Source organism: Suricata suricatta, chromosome 7, assembly GCF_006229205.1.
Source record: "Suricata suricatta isolate VVHF042 chromosome 7, meerkat_22Aug2017_6uvM2_HiC, whole genome shotgun sequence".
NCBI lineage: Eukaryota > Metazoa > Chordata > Mammalia > Carnivora > Herpestidae > Suricata > Suricata suricatta.
Window position 1 is genome coordinate 86,726,283 of NC_043706.1, and position 25,590 is coordinate 86,751,872.

Consider the following 25,590-nt stretch of genomic DNA (forward strand, 5'->3'; position numbering starts at 1 on the left):
ATTGGGAAAAAGTCATAACAAACCTCTCCCTCTCATAAAATTTTACAAAGTTCATTAAATTTAAACAATCCCAAAGTAAAACAACTTAAAAAAATTATCTCTAAGGGCTCTTGTCAAAGGAGAAAAGGAATAGCACACATGAAACCTCAAGTTATCTTTTTCCAACCTCAGTAAGGATGAAATTTTGCCATTTGAGATTCAAAGAGGTTTTATTGTAATCTAAAACATAGATAAAGTTATACCAAACAGTCTGGATTTAATGTGAATAGTGGCAGCCATTTCCTGTTTAGTTATTGTAAACCTGGCCAGAGATCTTGCTGGGAAATTTCTCATCAGTATTGAAATGCTGCTGCTATAACTGTCAGTACTGGGAAGTCATTTGTTACGGCACCATGTTTTTTTATGTTCAGATTATGCAGCAGTAATAATGACACAAATAATGAAAGTGGTTGCAGGGACAGCTGAAACTACCACAACATTTTTTGTCCCAGAAATATTTAAAAGCTTTCTCAGGGGAAAACAGAGAGTGAAATTGAACATACAAATTGAATCCAGAACTCAGTTTGGAATATATTATATTTCATGATGCACCAATACATGTATTTATATACATTAGAACAACTAATATGTGTCTACATATATATTTATACATGTAAATATATATCTTTATATGCATGTGCATATATATATGTGTGAATGTGTCACACACACATGCACACACAAACACACGAGACTATAAACATACAGAGAACAATCCAGGAACAGTGGCAGAATCTTTGTCAACCTAAGTTCCACTTTTGGTGGTGATGTGGTGGGGGTTCTTTACAGTAGTATGCTTAAATGAAGGGGGTTGGGGAATCGGGTCATTTTTATTATCTATGTATGACTGTATTTTGAAAGCAGTCTTGTCTACTTTAAATAAACCTCATTATCTCCTTGTTAACATACCCATGCATGTATACATGCCTCTCCAACTCAACCAAAAGTCAAATCTCAGTTTATGACACTGAATGATATAGAGTATTAAGGATACATTAAAATGACACATAATAGAAGCCCTCATTTGAGACAGTGATCTTAGCCTTCTTAAAACTTTTACAAATCGGGGTACCTGGGTGGGTCAGTGGGTTGAGTGTTTGACTCTTGGTTTTGGCTCAAGTCATGATGTCGGTTTTGTGAGTAGGAGCCCCGTGTCGGGCTCTGCACTGGCAGCATGAAACCTGCTTAAGATTCAGTCTCTCTGCCTTTCCCCTACTTGCGCTGTCTCCATCTCTCTCAAAATAAATAAATAAAGTTAAAAAAAAACTTTTAACAGATCTAATAATAAGTATGAAAAATGTACCAATTTCCTAAACTCTTGGGCCTTTCTTTGCTTCCAGATTACAGAAAAGATGAGTTTAACAAAGATAATAATAAAAAGATTCAGTTGAGGGCCAATCAGAAAGAAAACTGTAGAACCTGACTATAGCAGACTAAATAAAATACATGAGTCATTAAAATTGATTTGGGCACGTTTCCATTTTTATCTAGATGTAAAGGTATAGGTAAGGTGGACAATATTTTTTGTATCAAATGAATAAAAGCGTTATATATCCAAGATTTGTGTGGGATGGTTTCTATAAAGAACATATTTTCCAGCATAGCACTGGACAGAGAAGTGGAAAAGGAGTATGGATATTTGGGGTCTAGACCTGATAATGAGTCTGGGGATGGAGACTGTAGCCTCTGGAGCCAGAGTGCCTGAACTCCAGTGCTGCCTCTGCCACTCAGGAGACGGGTAAGCAGGGGCGAGCTGCTCACTCTCCCTGTGCTTCAGCTTCTACATCTATAAAATCGGCTCATAGCTAAATGAGTTAGGCTCTCAAAACAACATCTCAAATACGGTAGATAATAATAATAATAGTGTATATTTGTGTTTGTCACTATTAAATCTGGTTTTTACTTCTATAAATTTCTTTCTTATATTTATGTTTTGTTAATGTTCCTCTAGTTCCTAGAGATTATAGAGGCTGCTTGCAGGTAACCAACTTGAACAATGGGAACCCAAGTAAGGTAAGAAGAGCCCACAGTGGCCTCAAACTCCCGGCTGAGTATAAACAGGTCCGTTAGGCAACTCACCTCAAATTATCTTAAGCTCTAGCTGACCAGTAGGTTACTTACACCAGGACACAAGTACCAAAAAAAGGAAAATTCCATACATCTTCATACCTCCTCACCTTCTCCATTTAACTACAGGCCACCACCACTGCCTCATGGCCATCCTTCCCTTCCTGTCCTGCCCACTCTTTCCTTAATGGTGTGTTCGATAAAGTTCTATCTCCTTTGTTCTACCTTAGATGGATTTTTTCAGCACCTGGGCTCCTGGCCTCCACCTAATTGAGTTGACCCATACTGGGTGGCCCCCATATGATTGGGAGACACCACATTTGGTAGTCCACATGGGGAGCTTTTATGCTGCCACCCCCCCCCCACCAGGATGAATGCTTAGTTTGTTTTCAAGCATTCATGCTATTTTGTAGATACTCTAAATACATGAATATCCCTTGGTATTGTGCTTTGACTAAAATTCATTGACTTTGTTATATAAAACTTAAATTTTTATATAGCTCTAGTCTGTATCTTTAAGCTAAATTTTCACCTTTCACTAGAATAAGAGTAATTAAATCCCAAGCAGGTAGATTCTATGTATGTATGTACCCACACACATACATACATACATACATACATACATACATACTTCTTCCTCCAAAAAGAATATGCCTACTCACACTCATCAAAATTTATATATATATGTGTATATATACACACACACATCTTATATGTATACATACATACATATGTATATATATATACATGCACACACAAACATATTCAAGAATACTGCTATTCAAATCCTCTATTTCACAAAATATTTTTTATGTTTGGTGTGATTTTCAAGAGATATGTTAGTCTCTCAACATGATTATAGTTAAATTAATATATTGAGCTTCTATCAGCTTTTGCTTTCTGTATTTTGATGCTATGTTTTTAGTTAACAAAATTTTGTAAAACTATTATAACTACTTAGTGATTGTGCTTGCTATCAATATGAATCATTCTTCTCTGTCCTTCTTAGCCTTTTTTTGCCTTGAATTTCATTTTGTCTGATATTAATTCTACAACTGTTGCATTCTCTTTATTATCTTTCATATCTTCTTTCAATCCTCAACTTTCAACTTTTTTATATCATTTTGATTTCATGTTTTCCATAAATCATGTTTAGTTGGATTTAAAATAATTGAATCTTAGAATTTCTTTCCACAGGTAAGTTTAAATTATTTTTAACACTTATGATTATAATTGACTGGACTTACGGTATGAATAGATCCTGTGGGTCTTCTACTCAAAACCCCTCAATGGTTCTTATATCATCAACAATGAAATTCAAAGTCCTTCCCATGGTCTCTAAGGTCTCACACGACTGGTACTGCCACCAACCCCCAAATCCCTAATCTCATCTCCTGCTACTGTCTATCCCTCATTCATTCCACATCAGCTATAACTTCTCTTTTTTATGCCTTGAATACACCAGACATCCATGCCTTAGAAACTCTCCTGTTCTCTAGGTCTGAAATGTTTTCCCTAGATATCCATGTGGTCAAACTTCTTACCCCTTTCAGGTCTTTGTTCAAAAGTTAGCATGTTTTAAAAAAAATAATACAGTATTATTAACTACAGTCACTATGCTATAGATTATAGCATTTGTTTTATAACTGGAAGTTTGTATCTTTTGACCAACATCTCCCCATTTCCCTCTTTAGCACCTTTAATTAGATCCACTCTGTCTCTCTATTTAATACTATAATCCCTTTACTTTAACCTATTGGTCTCCTGGCCTTCAGTACCTTGTTCTTTTTTTCAAAGCACTCATCACCTTTTTACTCCTCAACCCCCCACACTTTTTTAAGGAAGGGAGAGAAAGAGAGGCAGGCAGGCAGGCAGAGAGAGGAAGAGAGAGAATCTTAAGCAAGCTCCACGCCCAGCATGGAGCCAGACTCAGGGCTCAGTCTCACAACCCCAATATCATGACCTGAGCCAAAATCAAGGGTCAGATGCTTAACAGATTGCCACCCAGGCACATTCATCACCTTTTAACATAACTTTTAAACTTACTTTCTCTGCTAAAAAGAATATGAATGCCATGAAAGCAGAAATTTTTGTTTAATTCACAAATGTATCTTCAAAATGCCTACAATAGTACCTGACACATAGTAGGCACTCAATAAATATTTACTGAATTAAGAAATAAAGATTAAAAATTTAAAGGCCACTTTATGGTGATTTTAAGGCAATTCTATGATTTTTGAGACTAGAGAGCACACTTATATTGCTACCACCTTCTGATGAAAGCTAATACAGTTGCTGATCATAGCGTTTTTCTTCCTAATTGGACATAGTTGACATATAACATTGTGTAATTTTAGGTATACGATATAATGATTCAATATATGCTTATATTGTGAAATGATTACCATAATTAGTCTAACCATCACTTTACATAGTTATAAATTTCTTGTGTGTGATAAGTGTTTTAAAGGTCTACTCTCTTACCAACTTTCAAATATATAATATAGTACTAACTATAATCACCATGTTGTACATTAGATTTCCAGGATTATTTTCTTGTAACTGGAAGTTTGTACCTTTTGACCTCCTTCACTCACTCTGCCCACCATACCCACAAATCTATTCTGTTATCTATGAGTTTTTGTTGTTTTTGTTGTTAAGAGTCCATATACAAGTGAGATCATATAGATCTGTCTTTCTCTGTCTGACATTTAACTTGGCATAATGCCCTACAGGTCCATCAATACTATTGCAAATGGCAGGATTTCCTTCTTTTTTCCTGGCTGAACAATATTTAAGTGTGTGTGTGTGTGTGTGTGTGTGTGTGTGTGTGCGTGCATGTGCCTGTGCATGTGCATGTACGTGCATGTGTGTTGATGTCTTTATCTGTTCAACCACTGATGGACACTTACGTTGTTTCTATGTGTTTGCTCTTGTAAATAATGCTTCAGTGAACACGGGGATGTAGATACCTTTTTGAGATAGTGATTTCTTTGGATAAATACCCAGCCGTGGAATTGCTTTGATCATGTGGTAGCTCTATTTATTTTTTGAGGAAGCTCTATACAATTTTCCACACCAATTGGCTTCACCAATTTTCATTCTAACAGTGTACAAGGGTTCACTTTTCTCCATATCCTCATAAACACTTATTATTTCTTGTCTTTTTGATAACAGCCATTCTAAAAGTGTGAGAACTCATTTTGGTTTTGATTTGCATTTCCCTAAAGATCAGTGATGTGGAATATCTTTCATTGAACTTATTAACCATCTGTATGTCTTCTTTGAAAAAATATCTATTCAGATCCTTAGCCCACTTTTTAGTAAGATTGTTATTTTTCTACTTAGTTGTATGAATTCTTTATATATATTTTGGATATTAAACCTTTTTCAGATAGATCATTTGCAAACACTGTCTCCTATTTGGTAGGTTACTTTTCATTATGCTGATGATTTCCTTTGCTATGTAGAAGCATTTTAGTTTCATGTGGTCCTACTTGTTTATTTTCTATTTTATTGCCTTTGCTTTTGGTGTCAAATCCAAAAACTCATCACCAAGACCATTGTCAAAGCTATGTCATCTAGCAGTTTTATGGTTTTAGGTCTTCCCTTCGAGTCTTTCATTCATTTTGAGTTTATTTTTGCATCGTGACATATACGAGTCGTTTCATTCTTTTGCATGTGACTATCCAGCATTCCCAGTATTATTTATTAAAGAGATTATCCTTTCTCCATATTATACTCTTCGCTCTTTTGTAGTAAATTAATTGACCATATTATTGGGCTCTGTGTTCTGTTTCATTGATCTGTGTATCTGTTTTTATGCCAATACCATACTGTTTTGATTAGTATACCTTTCTAATACAGTTTGAAATCAGGAAGTGTGATGTCTCCAGCTTTGCTCTTTCTCAAGTTTGTTTTTGGTATTGGAGATCTTTTGTGGTTCCATATAAATTTTAGGAATGCTTGTTATATTTTCATAAAAACTATCATATAGGCCTTCAAAAAATTTATTGCTGTATCAATTTTGGACTGATTAATTCACACAGCAACAGCCTGGGCAGAGGTTTCTACTTCAGCATAATAATGACAGTTTTAGTCTTTACCTAGCCAGGTATTTCAAAATATGTTCAGGTGACTATTCAAAGAACTAGCAACTTTGATATGGATAGTCAAGAGTGTATAAATCACCACCTTCTGAAAATTAATTTAGATGCATTTATCAATACATGGCTGGACTTTTAAGACTGTTAAAACTTGCATGGCTATAAGGGCTAATGAAAATACTGCAGGCAGGGAGAAGAGTGAACACAAAAGCATGAAACTGAGAGGAACTTCTTATCTAGAGGTATGGGTTAATGTCTCCTTTCATGGTGTTGGTGGTATAGGAAGGGATATGCAGCTCCTCTTTGGGGCAGCAAAAATAGCTGCCACAACAACCAAGTGCCCTAAGCCACTGTGGCCAGATGATTCATCTTTTGACTCCCAGTCCAAGAATTCCCCCCTAGCAAAGATGGCTATCAGGTAAAGTAGATGAGGCACTGTGAACTATGGAACACTCACTATTTACATGGACTACAATCATATGAGCAGGAGACACCCTAAACTGTCAATACCCAAGGAGTCCCTGGGCTCAGAGGCTCAATATAATTTAAGTTATAACCAAAGTATAAACCCTCAAGATTTCATCTTTGTCCACTGTGCTAACCTCCCTCAACCTTCTTGTCCTGTCCCTAATTAATACTGTTTATTATGGTTGGATGTGGATTTTTCTTACCACATTAATATTAAATAGAAGGTAGTTTGTAATGAGAGCAATGGGGAGTGATGCCTTTTCCAGTTCCCTCTAGGTAGGTCCTTTATTCTTACTGGTATCTCACTCATCCCTCTAAAAAATAGAGTGGAGTAACAAAACTTATGATGTTAAGTTCCAGCTTTCGGACAAAGTAGTTCTGGGATCCAGAGCAAGTCACTTCAAGTTTCCAAAGTCCCTTCTTCAATATCAAACCAGAAGGTTGGGCCAGAGTGCATGTAAAGTCCATGCCAGTATACCCTTCTACAATTCTAATCCTGCCAACTAATCCTATCATAAAGTTGCAGTGCTGGATGACTACCTTGCTAATCTTGCAATCATCTCAAATGATACTTTGTATCTATTCATCTTTTTCCATAACAGTTTGTATCTATTGATCTTTGTCCCTAACAGTTGAGGAAACAGAAAAATGTCACCATATTCTCAGATTCCTATCTGTATGAGTGGAAATGTTGACTGAAACAAGAAACAAATTTCTTAAGGCACCAACAGGTAAGATTTAGTAATAATATTTCATCATGATCTCTCTGTTCAAGACCCTACCATGTTTTGATATTTACTCTTATTCACATCAGGAATGCCCCCCTCTATGGCCCACCTTTCATTCCTTCTGCAACTGTTAAGGTCCTATTCACCCTTCTTTATTATTATTATTTTTTTTTTGTTCTCCCTAACTGGTCTTCCTGTTCTGATTATCTCTTCATTCTAGCCCATTCCCTACCATAGTGTCATAAGTATTGAAACAAAACTGAACCTAATTTGGAGATGTTTAAAAATTCAACACAGCCGAGGTGCCTGAGTGGCTCAGTTGGTTAAGTGTCAGACTTCAGCTCAGGTCATGATCTCATGGTTCATGGGTTTGAGCCCGCATTGGGCTCTGTGCTGACAGCTCAGAGCCTGCTTCAGATTCTATGTCTCCCTCTCTCTTTCTCTTTCTGTCCCTCCCCTACTCATGCTCTATTTCTCCCTCTCAAAAATAAATAAACATGAAAAAAATCCTGAAAATTCACCACAGCCAATAGGCTCAAATGCAAACACCTTAGCATGACATACAGGCCATTTACTCTTTGGTGCTTGGCCCATTTTCTAGTCAAGACAATCTTTTGGTCTCCATACTCTTAAGCTCTGACCACATCAAACTTCCGGGCATTCTACGAATGCTGTTTCAAGCCACGAGAACCTATGCCCATATAATACTTTTGTGCCTCTGGTCTTTTCTACTCCCATTTCAGATTCAAAATTTGGTTGAAGTATCATTTCTGTGTAGTTTTTGCTTTCAAAAGCTTAAATACATTTCTGTTAGAGAACTTATGATTTATATTGAAATCATTTATGTCTTTTTCCCACATATAAAGATCAGCCAGGGCACTCTTGACTTTGCCTCAGGACATGATCTCACAGTCATGAAATTGAGCCCAGTGTTGGGACTCTGCGTTGGGCCTGGAGCCTGCTTGGGATTCTCTCTCTCCCTCTGTCCCTCCCCCGTCATGTTTTCTCTCTCTTTCAAAAAAAAAAAAAAAAAAAAAAAAAAGATCAGCCACTGAAGATGGAGGATAATATACACTAATCTTTATCCTCAATATCTAGTACAACATTCGACAAATAAGTGCTGCATGAAGATCTGACCTATACTGTCTGAAAGTAAAAGACATTCCACCACAACTCCTCCAATTTTATTTCCTCTTGCAGGGTTCTTACCAATCATTACAAATCCCTTCTACAACCCCACCAGCCTCATTCTTCCCTGAATTCCAACTGCACCTAAGTCAGTAACTACATCTAGCTTAATCATTTAATCATTTCTTAACAATTTCAGGTGTCCCGTCTCCCTAACTACAGAGCAAACTCCTCAAGGATATCCTAAGTTAATTAAAATAAGCTAAGTAATAAGTGCATACAATTATTCATTTTCAAATATATTATAATATAATGTGATCATATTAGAGACATCGTGTGATTCTCTGGGAAAATTCATATATCTAGAATGGCCAAAGTTCTGACTGTTTTGTTATGTACTAAAATTTAGGGATTGTTACTTTCAAAAATAATTTCTTTCAGTGCAAAACAGAAAGATAAGTAGTTGCCCTACACTTACCTGGGGTTCATGATAAGACGCCGGAAAAAGTAAGTCCAGGTGATATAATCCATTGCATCTTGCTTAGATGTAATTGTACCACCAGCAATCTCTGCATTTAAATGGTCAGAGAGCACTCCTAATAAGCTATATGGTGAACAAGATATGGGAAACATACATGAACGTTAAATGAAACACACTTTATCTCACATAGCGGGCTGACAGAGGGGCTAGTAACTTTCAGGAAAAGATAAGAACCAAGAGGAGAAAAGTAAGAGTGGGCAACAGCAGATGTAACTTGGAGAGTAGGGAAGAGTATACTTATGGGGTTTGGGAGGACGTATGGAATAATACTGAGGCAGATGAAAGGAGAGTTAGCAAGATAGAAGTGACACTTACGAGTAAATATATTCCTTTCATGTACTCAGTGAGCGTTAAGTTCCTCATCATATGAAACACAGTTGTACTGGTGTTACAGAACATACAAAGATGATCAGATGTGTTGAAAGACTGACATGACATAATGTTCATTTTAGTTTCTTATGTAAAATACTACAAAATGAAGGCAGTGTCCAAGAACAGAAAAGGCTAAATAAATAAATTATGATACATGGGACAATGCAAGTATTAAAAATAGTTTTGCAAAGGATGTTTTAAGGACATGAGAAAATGGAAGTAAACTGAATAATTAAAAAAATGAGTTTCTATATTACTCTTGATTCATCAGTGGCAGAGTATTAATCTGTATACTCAATTGAGAGGGCAACTTGCCAATATCTATTTGAATAATCACTATGATCCAGCAATTTCACTTTTCATTTTTACCTGCGAGAGAAACATTTACAGACAAGGATAGGGAAGCAAACTACTTTGCTGCAACATTATATGTAAGAAGAAATAGGAAACTCTTGAAAGGCCCATTAATAGAGAAGTTAGTATACAAACTATGAAGTACTCTGTGATAGATGAGTATTAATAACAGTTATATTGAAATAAAAATTAAAATTTTAGTTAGCTATTACTGAATATACATACAGAAAATTACATAAACCATACATGTGCAACTCAAGTAATTTTCACAATGTGAACACATCTGTGTAACCAACACCAAGATCAAGTATCACCAGTTCCCTAGAAGCCCTCCTTTTGTGCTGTTTAGTCACTATTCTCGTTCAAAGGATATTCTGACTCTTATTTTTGATCCTTGTCTTACTGCAGTGGCTTGGGCTTCAAGCTTACTAGACGTAGCAAGAACAATGCTTTTGTATCATTCCCTATCTCAAAGGGAAAACTTTCAATATTTCATTATTGACTTAATGATGCTTGCAGTAAATTGACTGTTTTTCAGATTAAGGACATTTCTTTATATGACTATTTGCTAAGAGTTTTTATTAATTGGTGTGGAATTTTTTTTACTTTCTCTTTTTACATCTATGAAATAATCATATGGTTTTTCTCATTTTTTCCTGCTCATGTAGTAAATAATAGTAATTTATTTTCAAATAATAAGTCAACTTCACATTTATTAAAATAATTTACATACAATTCAACTTACTAATGTTGTTTAGGATTTCTATATCTATATTTATGAGAGGTACATGGTTGCCAACATTACTTTTTGGTAAATTTCTTATCAGGTTTTGGTATCAATGTTATTGTGATCTTACAAAATAAGAAGTCTTATCTTTTCTTCTATTAGCAAGAGTTCATGTAAGATTGATGTTATTTTGTCCTTAATGCTATGACGAATTCACTAGTAAAGCATCTGAGTCTGAAAATTTCTTTGTGGAAAGATTTTAAATTTCATATTCAAATGCTTTGATAGACTATGAGACTAGATTTTCTATTTCTTTTTGTATCAGTTGGATAAATTTAAAAAATGAATTTTGTAGTTTGATCCAAATTTTAATTTGCATGTTTTTTATAATATTTTTTAAATACCAGTATCTTTTCATTATTATTATTTTGTTCATTCTTTCTCTCTCTCTCTCTTTTATCAGAGTTAAAGGCTTACCAATTTCATTCCTTTCAAAGAACCAATTTTTGGCTCTGTTGATTTTTTTTCTAACATATATTTGGTTTCAGTTCTTTGACTCTTGCTCTTATCTTTATCTTCTCCTTTCTTTGAGTTTAATTTGTTAATTTTTTCCCAGGGATGGTTACTTAGGTCATTATTCATGCTCTCTTTTAAAAAATATATATATCTTATTATATACATTTATATATAATACATATTATATATAGGGTCATAAATTTTATCACAATGTTAACTGTATCCATGTTTTTATATTTTCTAAATTAAAAAAATTGAACATTAGCCTTTAGAATAAAAATTCCCATAACTCTTTACACTATCAATGAGAAACATGTGTTGTCCTTTGCAGTTAGAACACAGTATATTAAAAAAGACTGATAAAAGAGAGCTGGTGATAAGTGTTCCTAGTAAAAAATACACAAATCTGAGGGAGAAAGGCTATTTTTAGCTGAGAAAATGAGAGCAGCCTTTATCAAAGGGGTAGTTACTGTGTCAAAAAGAATGGTTTGATTATTCTCAAATAAGCTAGTAGCCCAAATTATTCATTTCAAGTCCCTTTATTTTGGATATTTCTTTATTACCTAGAGAACAAGAACACATCAAATTAGAACTCTATTATTAAACGCTTACTACGTGATAGACCCTATTTTATGCACTATACATTCAATCATTACAAGTAACCTCTGAGATAGCCAGTGTTGCTAGCATCTCCATTTTACAGATAAGTACACCAAGGCACTGAGGAATCAGATGACTTGCTGAAGATCAAGAAGTAAGTAGTGGAGCTCAGATATGAACCCAGGTTGTCTGACTAGAATCAATGTGATCCAATGCTGTACTAATACCGCTTCTTTTAAAACATTTTTTAAAAATGAAATAATTGAATTCTATCCTACAGTGATAATTACATTCAGTTTCATTTCAAATAATTCTTTTGACTAGAACTTTTGCTGATTTTTGTAAATATCATGATACAAATATTAATTGCTATGACATGAATCCATTTAAATTAATTTACAGCAAAATTTACCTTGACTCTACTGGGAAAGGTTCATAAAGAAATTTTTTGTAAAAGTCTTTCTTTATGTCATGAACCAGAATTACAGCTTTGCCTTGGTCATCAAACTGAGGCCTTCCAGCGCGCCCCATCATCTGGAGTACATCTATAATAAAGAGAACAAGAGGAATTCGATAATGTGGCAGTCAGCACAAAGTATACTTAGTGATTATAGCATGTTTCGACAACACAACAAAATAACAAAGGATACAGAATATATTAAGAGCATGCATATTATCTCTGAAGCCCACTGTTGAGTTTCCTATTAAATAATTAATTCATTAAGACAGAAAATTGGATTCCCCAAAGGACTCTCTTACTCTTTGTATAAGTCAGAAAGATAAAAGTTTCCTTTAGTTAAATACTTTAACATGCTGTTTAAGAATTATTATTATCTTAATTAAACAAGATAAAGCAAAACATATATGGGTAAATCTCTTCAGCAGATTTATTTATTTTTCCACATGAATGGACCCCCAGGGTCCATTTAGGCCTCACGCTCTTTCCACTTACACTACAAATGTTCTATTTTTTTTATATTTAGGAATCTCAGAGGTAAGAAATGATTTAGAAATAATATAGTTTTTACATGTAATCATTGAGTGGGAATACACACAGTATATCTCCCTCTTCAGAATTCAGCGACAATGCTTTTATCAAGTTTTAAGATATGCATGAATCACAAATCACAGTATGCAGAAACCATAGCAGCAAGCTTTTTGGTTCTGGAAGTCCCACGGAACTATTTCTAGTGAAATAGATTTAAAATTAAAAGCATAACGTTTAACTATAATTTATTAAGTCACTAATAGCTATCGATCTGTACTTTTTATTTGTGAATTTAAAACCATTAGTTATGCTTTTGATGTTATTAATACATTAGGTAAGTGAAAGTAAATGAAACAGCTCAACACTTTGAATAGCATTCGCATTGCATGGAAATAAAACTTTACAATTTACTCAATGTATGTCGAAATGTGATCAATTCTCTACAATTTAATTCATGCAAATTCAGATTATTAAGGCTAAAACAGAAGCTTAATGTATCTGTAAATTAAGAAAAAATTACCTGTAATGGGAAAATCCACATAACGTCTTGTTTTTCCATCATAATATTCTGTTCCCTTAATAATTACTAAATGAGCTGGAAAGTTTACACCCCAGGCTAATGTACTTGTAGCAATAAGAACCTAGAAAATAAAATACATTTAACTAAAACATAACTTTTAAGTTACATTTAAACATGTTTACAAAAAATAAAATACCTGAACTTTACAGTTTACAAATAGCTCTTCTACTGTTTTTCGGTCCCTCTCATGAAGTCCAGCGTGATGCATTCCTATTCCAAAAGCAAGGGTCAGCTTCAGGTTGGAATCTCTTAGTGTTCCAATGATGTTCTCCATCTGCAAATAAGAGCACGATTACAGGATATAGGCTCATTAGTTTTACATTTTTCATACTAAGATTATGTTTGACTAATTTTGCATTTTGATTCTAATACTATATAAACAAAAATATAGGCCTCATCTACAGTTACGGTTAAAGTTAAATTAAAAAGAAAATTTAGTTAGTGGCAATGTATACCCGAAATGAATTAAAGTTAAATGTTATCCGTTTTCTCCTCATGTGTCAAGGAAAAAAAAAAAATCTGTGGATAAATGCGATACTCCTGTAATGAGTAACAACTATTAAAAAGGATGTAACATCGGCTAAAATGCTTTGGGCCTTGTTCATCTCTGATAATAGAAAAACCTTCCATCTTCTTGGCTCAGTGCTAAAAATTTGGAAAAGATGGATAAAAAATTAAGGGAGAAAAATCATAATCCCACAAAATAGGCAGGAAGCATTCAAGCTTAGGCTTTCTCATTGAACTTAATCGCCCAGGGCAAGCTATATAACCTTTCTGAACCTCAGCTTCCTTATTTAAGAAGTTAAACTGGTATATTTTTGTTTGTTTCTTATTTCTTTAATCAACAGTGCAGTTTAATACTTTTCATATTTACTAGCATTTTTTGGTAAACTATCTTTTCAACTGGCTTGTAATGGCTCTTTATGTATTAGAGCTATTATTAAGCTATTTATGAAGTAAAGTTATTTAATCTCCAGCTTTGGTTTATTTACCTAAGGTTTCATGTGTCTAAAGAGTTTCTGAAACTTGTATCTTATATAGTTTCTGAGTATTCTATCACTTTCCATTCCACATGGAAAATACTTGATGCAACACAGATTTTATGGCAACAAAAGCAAATCTTATTTTCTTATAACTTATAGGGAGTTCCTTACAGGAACTAAACAGCTCAATCTCTTCCTGCTTAACGACAGATCTTTACTGGTCCTCAAAGCAGAGGATGACACAAGATGCAGTATGGTGAACTTCTTTCTGGCTGACTCCATGAGGGGAGTAATGTAGAGAGCAGATTTGAGACTATGTGAGGAGCAGCTAAAAGAATGACATTAATTTTAGTTGTATCTATAGCTTTACTACCATATTCTCACTGTGAACAACAGTGGAAGATAGACTTGGAAATGGGTATATGTATAACTTTTATATGCCAGAAGATTGAGAGAGTACAAATAACCAACACTGTCTTCAGACCTTATTTTTTTTTTCCTTCTACTGTTAATCACCTCTAATATACACAAGTATATTTGCAATCCATTCACTCTCCCGGATGTGAATAAACCAATAAGCAGCTCACAAAATCTCTATCTGAGAAACAACAGCTGGCTGCTGCAGTTTAGTGGAAATGCACACAACATTCATATGTGAAACACCCCAACATCCTTCATTCTTACTAATCTTATTTTCAACGATCAGAAAGATTTTCCAAGTTTTTTTTATGTGAGAATAAGTTATTTTACGCTAACAATCCAAAAAAAAGAGATAAAGTTTGTCTCTATAATAGTTCTTAATGTATAAAAAGCACTGCCGAGACACAAAGTAATATTTTAATAACATACACATCATGTGATTTATCAACTTTCCCTGAGCTGAATGCAATACATACAGAGTGCATTCTGCTTCATAATCACAGTGTGGTCACATGATATTCCTGAATATTCACTTCATAAACTGTTAAGCAAGAATATGGAAATGTATTAACATTAATTAATGTTAACATTAACATCCACTTTCCCTTTTAAATTAGCAAAGGATAAGGAAACTGACTACAAATGCAGGCTGTAAAGAAAGGTGTCTGCTTTGTCTCATAAATTATATGTTAGCCATTCTCAAGTGACAGTCTATTATCCATTTTTTTTTTGTTCAATAGTTCACTGCATAAATATCTTCAATTTACCCTATCGGGAATTAATTCACTGATATTCTTGCTCTGACAATTAATTTCAGGAATTATTTTTTCAATTTCATAACTTAGTAACCGTGTAATTTTATAACTTGTATAATTGATAGTGTTCCATGGCAATGCCAATCATACCCCCAAAATATACCTTTACCTCAGGAGAGCTAAAGAATCCTTCGGCAGGAGGTTTGGTGAGGCATTAATATCCTGTCCTTTCACAGCAGGGAAGGTTCTTTCTCAATTCCCCCTGCCCCCACTTTCACATAAATCAATGCATTAAAAAGTACTATTTGCCTATCTGAACTGGCAAAGACCTAAAATCCTCATGAGGACAATTACAAAAAACAACTTCATTTATTACATAGTACTGTGGATGAATTCTGAGTTATTTGAACATCATAAAAAAAGCAAAATTTATAGTAATGTTACTCGATCATCAGGCATAAGATACTACCCAGGACAGCTTATTTAAATTTGAAAATATAAATTTTTGATTAAATTATGCCCTTGAACTGTTTCATCTTGAACACAATATAATACAAACAAAATTTTTGAGAAACTTAGGAAAATGAAAGCTTAAAACATGGTAATAATATTATTTGTTGAGTATTTAATGTGTCAGGCATTGTGCTTAACACTTTACAAAGATTATCGCAATTAATCTTTTACATAAATGTAAACGGTTCCATTAATGTAATATTCAATTCATTTATACAATCCAGTATATTTCAAATGAAAAGACCCAGTGATCTTGAATACTACAGAGCAGGCTCTCTCAACACTGTTTCCATGCAAGAATTAGCCCCCCGCCCCAACAAATATTTGAGTTGCCATCTTTTTAATTTTTCCAAATATTAATAGTACCATTCTAGGTGGTTAGGAGACAAAATCACTTACTGCAAGCAAAGGATGTCTTAAGACATTAAGGCTTAATTCTTATTAAGAAAGGCTGCTATAAATTTTTAAAAAGAATAATCATGATAAGACAACAATGATAGAGGAAGTTTTAATTCCACAGTTCATTTCTGTCTGACCAACATTTATTTGTAATGTATAGGCATCTTTCCAACAAATAGTCTTTGAAATATGTCTGACTACCTGACAGTTAAACAACAAAAAAATTCAATATTATAAATAAAAGGAAAATGGATGGATCTATATCCTCTAAGTAGCGGCCTTTTTTTTAGGGTGATGGGGGAGTAGGCACATATGTAAGCTGTTGAACCAATTACTTTACCTTAATAGAATCTTTTTTTATATTTTAAATTTATTATACTCAAAAGGCTTTTGTAGAAATATAGGATTCCATTTAAGTAGATACATTACTCTGTTCCTGAAATACATTCCAGTCAGAATATAATTCAATGAGTTGATGACAATCCTGGCTCCAAAAGAAAGGAGGAGACCAGATTGGACAAGAATGAGCTAACAGATTGTACAGCCCAATTCTGTCCCTTTGAGTGTGATATATTGTTTCAAGATGCTAAAAACCCATAGTTTCTCAAAGCATATCTGTTGTGCTGGTTTTCCCATTTTCACAGAATCCTCATTATCAGAAAACTCTGTACTCTTTTCAAAGCACGTCAGACTCAGACCATATGCCACTGAATAATGCTTATCAATTGTCTAAAATGCTCAATAAAAGATGCAGCATAAAGAAGAATAATGAAAGTTATTAAGACAGTTTAAAAAAATAAAGATAATTAAATATATCACATCTGGTACAGATGTTAAAGTTAAAACAGTTCCTTATAATTACTAAGTGTTAATTTCTTAAAATACACTTCTGTATGATAAAGTCTACAGACTGAAGGTGAAAAAATTAAAATGAAAGAAACACTTTAGAACATTCTGGCAATATATTAAAGGAAAATAAATTTAAAAATAATATTAATTAATTAAAGATAGTAAGTTTCCAGTCTTTGACAATACTCTGCTCATATACCTTGCTATCTTCTCTAAAGCCCAAAACAATGACCCCTCAAAATGATTCACCATTTATATATATGTGTGTATAAATATAAACATTTTATATATATGATTAAACATATGATTTTATGTGAATTAAATATATCAATGAAATCTAAAGAATAACATGTAAATTTTTTCTATGTTGGCTAAATAAACACAATGTCATATTTCAATGTTTTTGCCCTAATTCTTAATGATAGCAATATCAAAACTGGGTCTTAAGGTGAAATAGTAAAGAGTTTTTGCTTATTAATGTTTTTAACTTAATTCACCATGCTATTGGTAAGAAATCCAAGTGTCAGCACTTCATATTTATTCTAGAATATACATTTTATGATTACTTCCATTTTTGGAGAGTCCAGATTCTAACACATGCTTATAGAGCATTTCCATATATTGAAAAGATTTTATTTATTTATTTACATTACTTTTTAACTTAAATCCAAGTTATTTAACATATAGTATAATAATGATTTTAGGAACAGAATTTAGTGATGCATCACTGACATATAACACCTACTGCTCATCTCAACAGCACCCTCCTTAATGCTCCTCATCCATTTAGCCCATTTCCCACCCAATATGCCACCAGCAACTCTCAGCTTGTTCTCTGTGTTTAAGAGTCTCTTATGGTTTGTGTCTCTCCCTGTTTTTATCTTATTTTTGCTTCCCTTCCCCTATGTTCACCTCTTTTGTTTCTTAAATTCCACATGAGAAAAGCTTTTAAAATGTGGATAAGCTGATGAAACGGGCCTTATAATTTTAATTTGCTAAGGCAGCATAATTTTCAATGAACTATACTATATTAAATAAATTAAGTTTGTGAAGAATGAACTATACTATATTAATAGAACTATTAATATAAATTAAGTTTGTGAAGAAAATAAGCAAGATATTATAAAAATAACAGCAAATTTCACCACAAAGATCCGAGCAAAAAGAACCTATCTATATATAAAGGTATTCAATGTTGCTGTACTATAACAGCAATCAACAGTTAACACTTACTGAACATGTACCTCTGTTCCAGGCCTGTTCTAAGTACATTAAATAAATTAATACATTTAATCCTTAACAACAATCTTGTAAGGATAGGATTATTATTATCCTTTTATAGATGAAGGGGTAAGGCTGAGAGGTTGAACACCCACCAAGGTCATGTAGCTTGTAATGGGCAGTCAGTATTAAACCTAGGAAGCCTGGCTACAGTCCAGGCTCTCAACCGCAATGCCCCATTCTAATTGCCACATGTATGTGATTTACTTAAAATAACTACTTAAAATAATGAAATCATTCATTTGGCCTAAGGCTGGCCCTCACTGTTTTAGATTGTGGGCAAAAACTAGGTAAGATTTGAAATAATGACTTATATACTAGACCCACATAGCTGGGAACTATGCAGATGAATAGCAAACTTATTTTTTTTAAGTTTATTTAATTTGAGAGATAAAGTGCATGAGGTGGGGAGGGGTAGAGAGAGAGGGAGAAAGAGAGAACCCCAAGTAGTCTCCATACTGTCAGCGTGGAGCCTCATGGAGGGCCTGAACCCATGAACTGTGAGCTCATGACCTGGGTCAAATCAAGAATTGGATGCTTAACTCACTGATGCTTACAAGAGCACCAATTAGCAAAACTATTTATTCTTCAGTATTTGAGTATTTCTACTTCTATGCCTAAAAATTAAGGATACTGAAAAGTATCTTCTTTTATAAACTAAAAGATCAGCACTCATGATTGAGACTAGCACAGTGCTTGTCAGTTGCCTGTGTTTGATATCGTAGCTACTGACTTTACTGTTTACTTCCATCCCCATTAAATCACATATGGACACTGTGACTTAACCATCTTCTCTAGTCAGTATGTTGTCAAAGATTTCAGTTACTGTATGACAGAGTAAAACAAACAAACAAACAAACATGGGCTCTGAGTTAGCCATCCTGATTTTGACTTTCCTAGTCCCATTTATTTCATGCTATCAGGTAAATTACTTAATTCGTACAAGTTTTAGTTTTTACATCCATAAAACAGGGAGAACAAGAAGCGCCCTTCCAGAATTCACAATTAAATTACATAATATAACCCTCTAATGAACTATAAAGTACCCTGTAAGTATATCAACCATTACTAAGCATAAGATCTTTGCCTCTTTCTTCAGTAAGACATGCATGATATCAACTATTGGCAAAATAAAATAGCTTCATATCTTATAGCTGCTCTTAATCACACAACTATATCCATACTAAATGGAAAATAAATTTCCATACTAAATGGACCAACTAAATTCAAATATCCAATGTTCAACAAATCTGTGGATAATGTATGTCTTGATATTTAATATTTTTAGCCTAGTAATTTCTCTACTGGTCAGTGACTAAGACATCTGAAGCCTGTTCAAAATAGAAAGCACTTGGGGTGAGACTTTTGTATCATGAACTCAATCTATTTTGGTTTGATAATAAAACAGATATATGAATTGAAAGTGTGGTTACCCTCATATAAAACGCAATTTAATTTCTGATTTTTAACAATTTAAAAGTCCATCTTCAAAGCCTGGTACTAACTTCTTATCTATAGGAAGAGGTCGTTATCTATGTTGAATGAAAAACCAAATGAATCTAAAGAATTATAATTGTCATTAGTAGAAACTCCACCAAATCTGAACTTGTGATGATTTTGAATTGTCAGAGTTGCTGCTTGCTGGTCACCATCATCATCCAGGATGTCTGAGTGCTAAATCCCATGGGCCTTTCTCTGCTTTTGCCTCACTCAACACCCATTAACATTTAAAGTAGTTAAGCCCTCTCCTTCACAAAACCCTCTCAACCGTAGTGTTTTGTGACTTTCCTTGCTGGCATCACCTTCTCAGTGTCCTTTGACAGCTCATCATTTTCTACCCAAGCTCTTCCGTGAATCACTCAATGCCTGCCCCCTGGTCCTGCATGCTCTGTATCAGGGTCTCACGTGCTTACCTGGGTGTGAAGCCTGCTTCTACAATCATGCTCGGAAGTTCACATGTCCATGTCACATCCTCTGTGAGTTTTATAGACTTCCTCTATCTAATTGCCTTGAAAGTCTTGGGAATACACGTTAACATCCAAAATATAACTTTTTTGGCTTAGAGTTAGTAACTGGGGAGCCATTCTTGATTCTTTTCATTTTCTCAACCTTCATGTTTCACTACCAGAAAGTCCTACTGAACTAGGTCACCACCATCATTAATCCCATGTTTAACATCCACTTTAATCCATTTTCCACCAAGCAGCAAAAATGGCCTTAACATGTAAACTGGAGTATGCAGTCCACCTAGCTTAAAACATTTTAATGCCCTGGAACACCCCACCCTTAGATATCTGCTTGGTTTATTTCCTTGCTTCTTTCAGTTCTCTATTCAAAAATATCCTCATCACAGAGACCTTCTTTACTCATATCAATGTATAACATTCTACTACCACCCTTAGGACTCTCTATTCCCTTTAGACCCTGCTTATTTATTTTTCCATAGAAATTATCACATTTTGACATCTTTGCTTATTGTCTATCATCTTCAAAGAATGTTAATTATATAAAAGCAGGAAATTTACCCAACATATAGAGGGAGCTGTATGAAATTTACCCCCCATACAGAAACATCGAGATGTTTCTTTAATATATGAATAAATGACTACCTTCCCACAGTGCTTAAAATCAAAATCCAAACTCTGTAACCATTGGGTCTAAGACCTTACATGAGCTGGCTTCTGCCTATCTCTGAAAGTTAACTTATACCACTCACCTCCTAGCTTATTCTGTTCCAGCTGAGCTGATCTCACTTCCTTTAACCTTCTGTTCATTTTATCTGAAATGCTACTATCTTCTCTCTTAGTGTAGCTAACTTGTTCTTATGCTTTGGTTCTCAGCTACAATGTTATCTCCTTAAAGAAATCTTCTCTGACCATTCTATTTAAAGAAGCCCCGACCTCCCCTTATCATATTTCATTTCTCATTTTATAGAAATTTTTATAATATTATTTGGTTCATCATTTATGTATATTTAAAAATTTCTATCTAGTTGAGCTCCTTGAGAGTGGTGATCAGTTGGCTAACACAGTGCTTGGTAAGTTGTGGGTATTCAATAAATATGCTACATAAATGAAACACTTTACAAATTCTGGTAAGAGCTGCCTACAGATTTAAGTTTAAAGGAATACTCTAATGGGTATTTTTGAGGTGGAAGAGAAAAAAATGCTTGACTGTGTGATACCAGGTAATCTTGCAACTGAAGATACAGATCATGAACTAATTTAGTCATCTGATTCTCTAGTTATACATGTGGGTGTGCCTGGCAGCAGTCCATCATTAGTAGAAACAAAAGGACCAGATGGAGAGTATCATGAAAGGCAGTTCATGAACACTCCATGTGTATGCCTTTTCCTTCTGTGCTATCCCTAACTTCAACCCACCGAAGCTCCCTGGAATATTTCTTATGTCAAGTTGACTGAGAGGAAAAAAGTACAACTGATAAATGACTTTGCAAAAGACAGTGGCACCATATGAAGTACACTGATGTGGTGTTATAGCTCATTTTGGAAATGACTCTAAAAACAGCTAAGTGTCAAGTATTTTCCCTGTCACTTAACTGGAAAGAAGAGATGATGTGAATTGATGATCCATACTTTGCTCTATAGCTACTGGATTAGTCAAAGGGTCAAGAGCATGGCAAGAGCGCTACTGGAGGACAGGTGGCAAGAAAGGCACAAGTTTTATGTGGAAGAAATTTTAGAATGGTCCCAGAACAGTCCACCTATACCCTAAGAAGACGTTTACCAAAAAGTTAACAGCAATGCAGATAATACTATTAATAGTAAAGTGGCCAAAATGCCCCCTCCTAAGGATATCAGGCAGTCTCTCTCACAGATCCCAGGGTTTTGTGTAATGGGTTCCTGTACTAAATGGCGACATGGTGTAAGAGATGAAAACTATGCATGGGCTAAACATGGACTTCCATTTCCTCAGAGGGATCCAGCTACAGCACTGCTCCGTGCCTAATATGCCACCAATGCAAACATCCCAGGGCCCTTGCCCAAGGGACCAGATAGCTATCTGGCAGTAAGGAAATTATATTGGAGTCTATCATAGAGGGGCCACTATTTGGGATGATGTCCAGAATAGACACTCTGGATTTTGATTCTCTGTTCCAGCCTACCAAGTGCTGCCAATAGCATCCACAGGAGGATTACTGAACACTTTACACATCATCTAGTGTCTCATATGATAATGTTTCTGACTGAGAAACTCAGTTTATAGAGAAAGATTAATACAGTGGATGCCACGGGACCCACTGGTCTTACTGCATCCTTCATTACCCAGAAAGAGGTGGCCTTACAGACAAATGACTCAGAGTGGCAGCTGAGAGACCCTGCTTTGTCAAGGTTGGCGTGCTACCTTATAAAATGAGGTGTATGCTCTGAACCAGTGGTCAGTAAATGATATTATTTCTCTCATTTCCAGAATATACAGTTCTGGGAACCAAGCAGTCAATGTGTGCAAATGTCTTTTCCAGTCAACAGCTAATAAACTACTTGGAGAATTCTTGTTTCCCTCCCTAGAATTCTAGCTCAGCTAGTTTGGAGACTTAATATCCAAGGGATGTAACAGTTTACTTAGAAGCTAAAATAGCCACATCTCTCTTTCTATGGGGTTAACAATAAAAATGTGGTCATAGTATAGTTTAGGTAACCAATCCTGATAAAGAAATTGGGCTGCTGCTACACAATAAGGGGAGGGAAATTTTTGGATGGACCCTAGCGAAATCTTCTAACATTATACTATCAACTTGAAAAATTAATCAAAACCTTTAAAAGCCTTATATAGTAAGCATACACAAAAATCCAAATTGAAATGTTTCAGGAATGTGGGTTTTGGTTACTCCACTGGACAAAAAAGCTTACTTAGCTTAGGGGCTGGTTAAAGAAGTGTACAGGTGATGGAATGTAGAAAAAATAAATCACAAACGTCTGTTTGGTCCTGATCAAATATGTTTGGTCCTGTGTTGCAGAAATAAATGGTGTGGCCTCTACCTTTGCTATCTCACATACTTTAATTAACATATTTTACACATTTTAACTAATTTCATTTCTCTTTCCTCTCTCGACACTCCACTTTTGAACATAGCATATGTTGGGTGTAGGTAACTTTCTAATTTAGTCCACTGGCGAGAAAAGATTGAGATGAGATTGTAAAAGGACCAGAGAGTGACTGGATATAACCAAGAGATCTAGGGCCGGCAGTCATGTGATGAAATTTTCAGTAGTTTGCCTTGGGGGAGGATGAGTGGATTTTGGTTATATTATATTAACTGTGTTAGCTGTTAGGAGGGAAAGTTTTTAGTTTTTTGAAGTGTAGGTATGGAGAGAATGGTGTTTGATGAGTTTGGGCAGCTAAAGGATTGTAAAAAACTACTGACAGACAGACAGCATTTGAATATCTCCCCCTGCAGAGAGGTCAAGGGGGGAAGATATTCCCATTCCTGCTGCATGCTTGAGACTGAAGCTCAGGCATTCCAGTGTTTCTGCCTTGGACTTGAAGGTTGAGAGAATGATATAAGAGCCCAACAATCATTTGAGGTTAATGATGGATGTGGTGGTCATTGAGCTGCGAATCCAGGTGACATGGTAGCATATGCCCACACGCTTAGGGAATCAGTGCAGAACGCCCTCCAGATGAGAACTATGAAAGGGCATTACTTTGGGGGTTTCCTTATGCTGCAGTATGATTTCATATCAATGACACACTTGGAGGGGTGATTCTGCTTCCCAATTCTTTACTTTGATGATTTACTAGGTGAAGGAGATAGTTGGATTCACTTTTCTTTCCCCCTGACCTAAGCTACCTGGTCCTGCCGAGAACACCAATCTGAAACTGCAATAAGCAACAACAGGAATTGTCACTAAGCTTCTAGTCCAGGATATTATGGCAAGTAACTCTCATAAAGATTTAAGTGTTAAAAAGTCCTCTCAATCTTGAAAAATGTTCGTTTATTTTTGAGATAAAGACACAGAGTGTGAGTGAGGGAGGGGCAGAGAGAGGGGGATCTGAAGCAGGGTCTAGGCTCTAAGCTGTCAGCAGAGCGCAGTGTGAGGCTTGAATCCATGAACTGAGAGATCATGACTTGAACAAAGTCAGACATTTAACTGAAGGAGCCACACAGGCACCCCAAAAAGCCCTCCAATTTTAAAGTAATTAGTTAGGGATTTAATAACTGAAACACCTGCATTACAGGTTTTTGGTATAATCAGATTGAATCTGCATAGCAGTCAGTTGCAAACCCTCTGAAATCTTGATTTTTAAAGTTGATGGCTTTCAGAAGAAAGGCTAAAACAAAGCCTGGGTGCTCTTATTATTGTAATGTGCTTGGTGAAACACAATGCCCAAGAATGGTATAACTTCTAGCTGTCCTATTTTAGCAGTGAAAATCTACAAAATAGCAGAAACCATGCAAGTAAATTCTATGGTTTCTAATTAGTGTTGGTAACAAACTTTTGTGCTGATAAAAAAAAATACAAAACAGAGAAGTAATTCTACACAATGGCTGAGCTGTCCAGTTGCTTAGGTCACATATATTAAAATAAAAATAGTCAGTGTACTCTAGTTTGGAAGAGCACATGAGGTTCACATTTGAGGTTAGTATGAATCATATATGTGCTAAACTCACAGCCTTATAACACACACACACACACACACACACACACACACACACACACACACATAGACACACATACACATACTTGAGCAAACATCCCAAAAAGTGTTCATACACTACTGACAATACATGTATCAAGGGTGAGAACATTAGTCAGTATATGAGTTTTGGAAAATAATTAGCAGTGTTAAGAAAAGCTATAAAAATATCCATATTACCTGACCCATTAATTTTAAAGTTAGAACTCTGTACTGAGAAAATAAATCTAAATAAAAAACAACGTATACTAATAAAGATCCATGATTAATTATATGGGAAAATACAATGGAATAGCCACATAATAGAATTGTGTAGACATAAAAATTGGAATTGCTTCAAATTTCACTAATTGGCTAAAGGATAACAACAGGTTTTTAATTTTTACGCATTTAGTGTTTTCTAAATTTTTGAAAATGGTCATATTACATATTTTTAGAAAGTTAATTTTGCAAAACTGATTATAAGTTCTATTAGGGCAGTGAACACTCAAACAGAAAAACAAATGTGAATATTAT

The 25,590-nt window shown here is 34.8% G+C and overlaps 1 protein-coding gene across 1 annotated transcript in view; it reads right to left on the reverse strand.

The window, feature by feature from the left end:
- The window catches only part of ASCC3 (activating signal cointegrator 1 complex subunit 3), a 328,231-nt gene that overhangs the window by 75,956 nt on the left and 226,685 nt on the right, over positions 1 to 25,590 (reverse strand). The window contains exons 31-34 of the mRNA XM_029944011.1: positions 13,351 to 13,488; positions 13,155 to 13,275; positions 12,059 to 12,191; positions 9,015 to 9,140 (exon numbers count right to left, since the gene is read on the reverse strand). Of these exons, the coding sequence (XP_029799871.1) occupies positions 9,015 to 9,140; positions 12,059 to 12,191; positions 13,155 to 13,275; positions 13,351 to 13,488 (518 nt within the window). The remainder of the gene's footprint in view (positions 1 to 9,014; positions 9,141 to 12,058; positions 12,192 to 13,154; positions 13,276 to 13,350; positions 13,489 to 25,590) is intronic.